This window comes from Tamandua tetradactyla, chromosome 2, assembly GCF_023851605.1.
Source record: "Tamandua tetradactyla isolate mTamTet1 chromosome 2, mTamTet1.pri, whole genome shotgun sequence".
Lineage (NCBI taxonomy): Eukaryota > Metazoa > Chordata > Mammalia > Pilosa > Myrmecophagidae > Tamandua > Tamandua tetradactyla.
In genome coordinates, this window is record NC_135328.1 from 33731841 (window position 1) to 33739522 (window position 7682).

At 42.3% G+C, this 7682-nt stretch overlaps 2 protein-coding genes across 2 annotated transcripts in view; one reads left to right on the plus strand and one right to left on the minus strand.

The window, feature by feature from the left end:
* The window catches only part of LOC143668067 (regulator of G-protein signaling 3-like), a 194478-nt gene extending 192622 nt beyond the window's left edge, over nucleotides 1–1856 (minus strand). The window contains 2 exon segments of the mRNA XM_077142643.1: nucleotides 1277–1336; nucleotides 1432–1856. Coding sequence (XP_076998758.1) covers nucleotides 1277–1280 — 4 coding nt within the window. The 5' untranslated portion in view covers nucleotides 1281–1336; nucleotides 1432–1856.
* Nucleotides 1857–1879: 23 nt separating this feature from the next.
* Nucleotides 1880–4578, plus strand: POLE3 (DNA polymerase epsilon 3, accessory subunit). The gene is made up of 4 exons (XM_077142653.1): nucleotides 1880–2077; nucleotides 2163–2248; nucleotides 2584–2702; nucleotides 2975–4578. Exons 1-4 carry the CDS (start codon nucleotides 2012–2014, stop codon nucleotides 3145–3147), a joined length of 444 nt encoding a protein of 147 aa, XP_076998768.1. The 5' UTR covers nucleotides 1880–2011; the 3' UTR covers nucleotides 3148–4578.
* Nucleotides 4579–7682: the final 3104 nt, after the last annotated feature.

Here is a 7682-nt window from a genome sequence, read left to right on the forward strand (position 1 = left end):
AAAAAGGCTTTTCAATTTACAACTAATATAGTCATAGAAATGCCCTCGGTGGCTCAAAAACACAAAGAACAACAACATTTCCTTTGGGTGACATGCTTTATTCTTCAATATGCTCCAGTTCCCATGCAGGTAGCCCAAATACCAACCATCAACGGATGGATCTGCTCAAACAGCAAATTAGTGGATTTGATGCAACTGCATCAGAGGCCATGTATTTTATAATGGCTTTATGGTATTAGGCAAGTGATTCCAGTTCTTTAAGTCTGTTTCCTCATATAAAATAGAGGGAAATAATCCCTGAGTAGGATAGTAGAAGCTTTAAATGAGATCATGTACCTTTATGTATGACATATAACAGTTCAACAAATATCATCTTCTCTCTCTAGAGAAATTCTACACAATCACTACCACTTTAAAACCCCAACAACTATAAGGGCAGTGCTCATTTTTTCTTTCTTTTATTCAACACATTTGACTATTGAATATTTGAGGGACCTGTTCTGGACAGGGAGAAAAATAATGAAGAAGATAAAGTCCCTGTTTTAAAGAGTTTATAATTTAGGCCAGTGATAGCAAACTCTTAGCCTGTAATTTCGCCTGAGTTGTTTTGTTTGGCTTGCTCTTTAAATGAGACAATATTTAAATACTGAAGTAGTCCATAATATACAGATTTCTGGCTCCTCTTAAAATTAAATCAAAATATTTGACCACACTAAGCCCAATTCCAATACCACGGTAATTAGCTAGGGCTAATTAGTCCAACCTCTTTAAGCCAGGAGTGCTATAACCATGTGGACAGTTCCTCGCCAGGTCCTATAGTCTCTAACTGAAGCAATTTCAGTTGTCATTTATCATTGTGTTTGCTCTGCCGGTTTTCTCATAATAGGAAAACTCTCCTCTGTACCCTCGTCTCTGTCAAAAGCATAATAACAAAAAACCCGACTTGAGAGGATAGCATGCTTCACCAAATAATAATAAGCAAGCATTAGTTCTCACTGAGAGTGAGATCTATTTCTACGTTTTTTAACAGGAAACCTTAAATTTCATGTTTAAGAAAATTAAAGATAAAATTTAAACCGCCACTATAAAACCATGGTAATGTTCTTGACTGGGAAAATGTACGATGAACAATTTAATGTACTAAAGAACCAATACAATTTTAACAGGTTTTATTTTCGAATGCTAAATGCCATGTTGCATCTTCATCACACCCAGTTGCTTCACACCCTTTGGTTACCTGCCCACCCTGAACTGAGCCCCCGAGGTCTAACCATACCCATCTCTCTGCCATCAACACTAGCGCTGTGCCGACAAAGTGGTTGGCGCTCAGGAAAGCCTAGATAACAATGATCATTAATATGATTATTACAAAATTGCGCGAAGTGAAAAAATTAAAGATAAACGTCAGCTACGGTAAAGTTGGGAAAATACCCTCCGCTTCGTTTCGGGAAAAGGAAGCGGCCTTCGGAGGCCTGGCTCCGCTGGCCCAAAGCCGATGCCTAGCCGCTAAGAGCCCGAAACTCGGTGGAATAACGCAGTACGGCGCCGGGCGTGGGTAGGCCCCGCCCAGGAGGCTGGGTTCACAACTTTTCCTCCCGCGCCAGCCCCCCGGTCGGGCCGTCGCCAGGCAGCGGCGCGGAGAACTATGGGGAACGGACGGAAGCCTCAATGACCCATCCTCAATTTGGTGTGAAACCTCCAGACTCGGTGATGGTGTGAAACAGAGAAACAGAACAGGGGAGGAGGGCGCAGGGCACTATGGGGCCTGCCGGTAGGTCCGGCGAGCCCAAATGACTGCAGAGAGAAACTTTCGGAAGCTACGGCGACCTGACATGGAGGCGTGGCTGGGGTAAGTGGGTGGGTATGACGCGCAGAGCACTATGGGATACAATGTGGACCGTGTGGGGCGGAACGGAAGCCTGGGTGGGTCAGACAGCAGGGACGCGGGAAGCCTGGACGCAGTAGCACCCTGAGGAAAACTGAGGTGGAGGCGCGGGCCCCTGCGGCGGCCATGGCGGAGAGGCCTGAGGACCTAAACCTGCCCAACGCTGTCATCACCAGAATCATCAAGGAGGCGGTGAGCGGGCGGGCCGGGGCGGACGAGCGGGAAGGAGGGAAACAGGTCTGGGCTAGCATCTTTGCTCACTTCTCCCTTCTCACAGCTCCCGGAAGGTGTCAACATCTCCAAGGAGGCCCGGAGCGCCATCTCCCGCGCTGCCAGCGTCTTCGTACTATACGCCACGTCGTGGTGAGCAGAAAGAGCTAGCCAGAGTACAGCTAGTGCTGAGGCATTTAGGGAGATGCAGAGAGACCCCCCTGGCTCAGATTTAGCGTCCCGGCGCCCATAAACCCCAATGCTTGGGTGCTACCTGTGAACCTGGACAGAGGTTCACGACCCTTACCCAGTTCTCACAATCTCTTAAATAACTTCGCATTAGCCGTTTGGTACAGGGAAGGGAGAAACAAAAAGTCATGCATCTTTAACGTAGGTTTCCTCACTCACTTCAGGGTGCTCGTTTTCCACCCACTTCATGCGTGGCAAGAGGGGGTCTGACAGCTCATTTTCTTCCTGTCCTCCGTTAGTGCAAACAATTTTGCTATGAAAGGGAAGCGCAAGACACTGAACGCCAGTGACGTGCTCTCGGCCATGGAAGAGATGGAGTTCCAGCGGTTCATTACTCCCCTAAAAGAAGCTCTGGAAGGTAATGACCCTTCCTTTTTTCAGCCTCTTAGAAGATGATCATCCATGGCCCTGAGGCTTTCTCAGCAAGGGTACCTTTTAAGTCCAGCAAGGGAATACTGGATGTGACTTGGAACCAGTTCAGTTGGCACCATCTCAGATCTGTTTTGTGATGTTGGGCGGGTTATTTTTCCTTCAGTGCCTCAGCTTTTCCAGCTGTGGAATGGAGTTAGCAGCCGAAGTCTGGTTTACTCTTCCAAACCTACCTCTTAACCGCCTCCTTCCTCCTTGCAGCCTATAGGCGGGAACAGAAAGGCAAGAAGGAAGCTTCAGAGCAAAAGAAGAAGGACAGAGACAAAAAGACAGATTCAGAAGAGCAAGACAAGAGCAGGGATGAGGACAACGATGAAGATGAGGAAAGACTGGAAGAAGAAGAGCAGAATGAAGAGGAGGAGGTGGACAACTGAAAGGGGTGGGGAGATGGAGGCACCTTGGAAGGTACCATGCTGAAACTGTGGTACATGTTTATGTGAAGCTTCTCCCTGCTGGGCAGAGTACTCTTAGGCTGAAGTGCCTAAGAAAATTGAAATAAAACTGACTAGAATTATCATTAAAACCAGGGCTTCCTAGACTCAGAGCATCTTAGTATCAGAATCCTGTTTTGTTTAATCAGTCTGAAGGTTATGACTTTTTTGACAAGGGGAATTCTGACCAGCTAATTGAATTAGCCAATTTGATCTCTCATGTTTAGTTATATACATGGTTAGGCCATTTTTGATCCTCATTTCCTCCTCCAGAAACAAAGTAATGATAACTTCCTTGCTGCTTGCTGTGTTCCAAATCACAGAGGTAGTTGAAGCTCAGGAAATCTTTGGGCTTTGAGTATGATAAGCCTATGTTTGAGATACAGTATTTGGCAATACCAACTTATTAAGAGGGATCAGAATGGTGTGACTTTAGGAGACTAAAAAAAATGGGAGAAAAATGAAACTGGTTCTGTTGTTTCTTCATTTGACAGTAGCATTAGTTGATTCTTAGTTTCTACAGACTCACTTGGCTTGGAGCCTTTTTGCATTGCCTATAGGCATTCGACTTACTGGGTTGGCTGTACTCTGGACATATATGCTTTCAAATTAGCAGTATAGAGGATAATTAACCAAGCTAGGGTGCCAGTGTCTTATTCTTAGCACAATAGATGGCTTAGTTTAGGTTACACCTCACTGCCTGCCACTATACAACTTGAGGATTTCTCTTCACCACCTGGAAGGTGTAAAATTCCAGCCTTTCTCTTACAGTCTATTCCCAGACTTGTGACTATGCCTTTCATTCTTTAATTCATGACAAGTTCCAAACTTCATCTCCTCTAGGTACAACTTTCTTCCTCTGTTTCTTTTTTCTTTCTCTGTCTCTCTTTCTCTATCTCTCCTCCATTTACCATTTCCATGTTCTCTCTCCCTCCTTTTCTCGCATTTTCTCCAATTTTGGAACTTTGATAACCTGCTTAATATCCAGAAGTGCAGGTTCCTCTGATTCCTTAGTTCTAATTTCATGTCTTTTAAAAATGATTTTGTAAAACCTCTCTGAACCTTAAAGAAAATCTGATGGTGCTCAGGAATCTAATTCCCCCCCCTCAAAGCGTCTCCTTTTAACTACTTTTTTTTTCCTTTTAACTACTTTTAAAGTATCTCTGTTGGTCTTTCTTAGCTTTTTTCTCTTTCCCTTCAGTGCCCCAAGCACTTTTTTGTTTGTCTCTGACTTGAATGCTTAGAGTTTGATGGGTAGTGAAGTGTAGGTTGGCATTGTTAAATGAATATAGTAAAAGGTTTCTTGATAAATGAGTGAAGAGTCTTGAAAAAATTATAATGCATTGTATAAATAAAATAAGGTTCTTATTAAAAGTAATGACTTCTGTTTCATCCTGCTTGTTTTTCAAAGTGTGCTTTTGGCAACCCACTGAACATGCCACATACAGTTCTGGCATGTGGGCTGGGTCAGACCTTTGTAAACATGGGATCCTGCATCACCTTCAATGACCAGCAGATGCTGCTCTTTCGTAGGCAAGGGAGCTGCTCTTTAGTCAAGGCAAGAGCTTTCACTGGCTCCTCTGCTGGACACCCTATACCATACTAGATTGTGAACAACTCCAGACATTTATTGAGCTCCTACTGTGTGCCTGGGATTGTTATAAGTGCTTTCAGGTATTAACCCTTAAACTCTAGGAGGTTGCACTGCTGTCATCTCCATTTTACCGATTATGGATATGCTTAGAGAAATAAAGGAACTCGCCCAAAGTTACATGATATGAAAGGCAAAGCCAGGATTAAACCCTCAGCGTGACTCCAGAGTCTTTGCTCTTAACCACAGTGCTCTCTAATGTACTGTTCTATTTTGCAAGCTGCTGCGATGCAATATACCAGAAATAGAATGGCTTTTAAAAGGGGGAATTTATTAAGTTACTAATTTGTAGTTCTAAGACTGTGAAAATGTCCAAATAAAGCAAGGCTATAGAAATGTCCAATGTAAGGCATCCACCAAAAGATACCCTGGTTCAAGAAGGCCAGTGATGTTCAGGGTTTCTCTCTCAACTGGAAAGGCACATGGCAAACATGGTGATGTCTGCTAGCTTTCTCTCCAGGCTTCTTGTTTCATGAAGCTCCTCCAGGGGCATTTTCCTTCTTCATCTCCAAAGGTCTCTGACTGCGTGAACTCTCATGGATCTGTGGCTCTGAAGCTTTTTCCAAAGGTTTCTCTGTGAAAGGATTCCAGTAAACTAATCAAGACTCACCTGGAATGGGTGGAGTCAACATCTCCCTCTAATTAAAAGTTGATACCCACAATTGGGTGTGTCACATTTCATGGAGATAATTTAATCAAATTTCCAACCTACAGTGCTGAATAGGAATTAAAAGAAAGGGCTGGCTTTCTTTTTATAGAAAGAATCCAAATGGATCAGGATTAAAACATGGCTTTTCTATTGTACATAATTCTTTCAAACCAGCACATGTACATCTATTTTTCAAATCCTAAAACAAATTTATAGATAACATTTCACAGGGATACAACCCCAACAGTTTTTAGGGCAGTAGTTTGTTTCCCCTCATAGCAGAAATATCCTTTCCTAATTTACATGAGCTCCACTCTGGGCTAAGCCCTCAAGTCCCATCTGGACTCCCACAGCTTCTCTGGAGCTCAATTTTCTGTCTCTTTGGCTTAATCTAGCCCATGAGTGCTACTTGCCAAGTATCTTCCTGAAACATTGCTGTTATAGTCCCTCCTTGCTTCCTGTTGAATCAAACCCATACTTAAATCTGTTATTGAAAGCCTGCATAAGAAGAGCTCACTTTACCATCTATTCTAATCTGCTTCTCCCCAACATAAGGTTGTGTGTTCTGGTCAACAACAAATCCCTAAAAGAACTCTCCTTCCTTATGGCTTTAGTGCATTCTCCTGCATTCTTCAGCAAGCTTTCCAATTCCCTTTCCAACCTCCTCCACCTCGTCTCACTCTCAAGTCTTTCCCTTTTTTAGTCCCATTTTAAGTCCTGTTTTATTTTTCTTTGCGCAATCTTAATGACCCTTCATCCATGCTAATCTTTGCCTTCTTGGACAATTGCAGTTTGACACTATGTTGTTCATCCATTGTTTCATGTGTTTAAACTTTACCTAAGAAAACCCATGTTTCCTGAGAGTAAGACTCTGAATTACAACTACAGAATTTAAGATCTGGGGAGAATCTTTGAGATCATATGCCAGTTTTTCCCAACCACACCTCTATCATTCCTGTAGTGGTTCTGGATTTTGAAGATTTCTTAGTGGGCTAAGGCAATGTTTCATATTTAACCACAGCCCTTTATGCCCAGAAATTCTAATCTGGCTTCGAGGATTGAGGGGTTTATCCCCCTTCCCCATGGAGAATTACTTTTGCAACCCAATCCCTTATTATTACCTATGGGAAAGTTGAGGCTCATCAGAGAGAAGTGACTTGCTCAAGGTCTCCCCACTTTTTATACAGCATTTATCACGATAGCATGGACCTAGGAGTCACAATACTTTTTTATTACTACTTTTACTGGAATAATATATATACTAAAAGGTGCAAAACGTAGAGCTTGATGGTATTCACAAACTAAACACCTCCCATACCCAGGTTGATAAACATCACCACTATTCTCAGAAGCTCCTTTGTGGTCCCTTCAACCTCCCTAACAGTTGTGTCTCTCCTGACTAACAGCACACTTTAATTTAGCCCGTTTTTGTACTTCATCTAAAGGAAATTGTATGATAAATACGCTTGGATTTGACTCCCTTTGCCCAACGTTATGCTTAAGATTTATCCATCAAATTATTGGAATCCTTGTTCAATTGCTAAGCATCTCCTACCTGCTAAGCACATTCTTGATGGGGTCTCCAACCACAAACAAATGCTGCCATATGTTTCTCATTGCCTTTTCTTCAAAAGTCTCAGCCAGAATACTGACAGATGCAAGTTACAGCAAAAAATCTAATATTCAAGATAGCAAATTCCTTGCTTGCAATAAATCTATCATTTGCCAAATGCAACTATTGGAATATATATATTGTCTGCATGTGAGCATTCTTCCAAAATTTGTATACAAGTTTGTGGCATTTCATTGTTTTTCTTTATTTTATTTTATACACCATGTCCACAGTGTTAATACAGTTTACAGGTAAATTGTGAATAAGATTAATTCTCTCCACATTCACCAAACTAGATCACCTCTTTTCCTCTATTATGTGCAATACTGATTCCAATCACAGCAATGTGATTGCTCATGCAAAAATCTCCACCTGTGACCATTTACAAAAGTCATATACTGGTATGTTCCAGAAATCAAATATTCATGAGCTGTACATGGTATTTTCTCAAAACTAATGCAAAACAAGAGGATGTAGAAACAGCCCATATTTTGCATCTAATATTCTGTCGGAGAAACGCACAATTTGGCCTTTCCTTACGCACTGTAGGTACTATTTTCAAGATG

Bases quoted from the DNA above. Each gene is read 5' to 3' on its own strand.
- POLE3 (XM_077142653.1), top strand. From the start codon at position 2,012: ATGGCGGAGAGGCCTGAGGACCTAAACCTGCCCAACGCTGTCATCACC. The intron at 2,078-2,162 runs GTGAGCGGGCGG...CCCTTCTCACAG, and splicing joins CCAGAATCATCAAGGAGGCG to CTCCCGGAAGGTGTCAACAT. The intron at 2,703-2,974 runs GTAATGACCCTT...TCCTCCTTGCAG, and splicing joins CCTAAAAGAAGCTCTGGAAG to CCTATAGGCGGGAACAGAAA.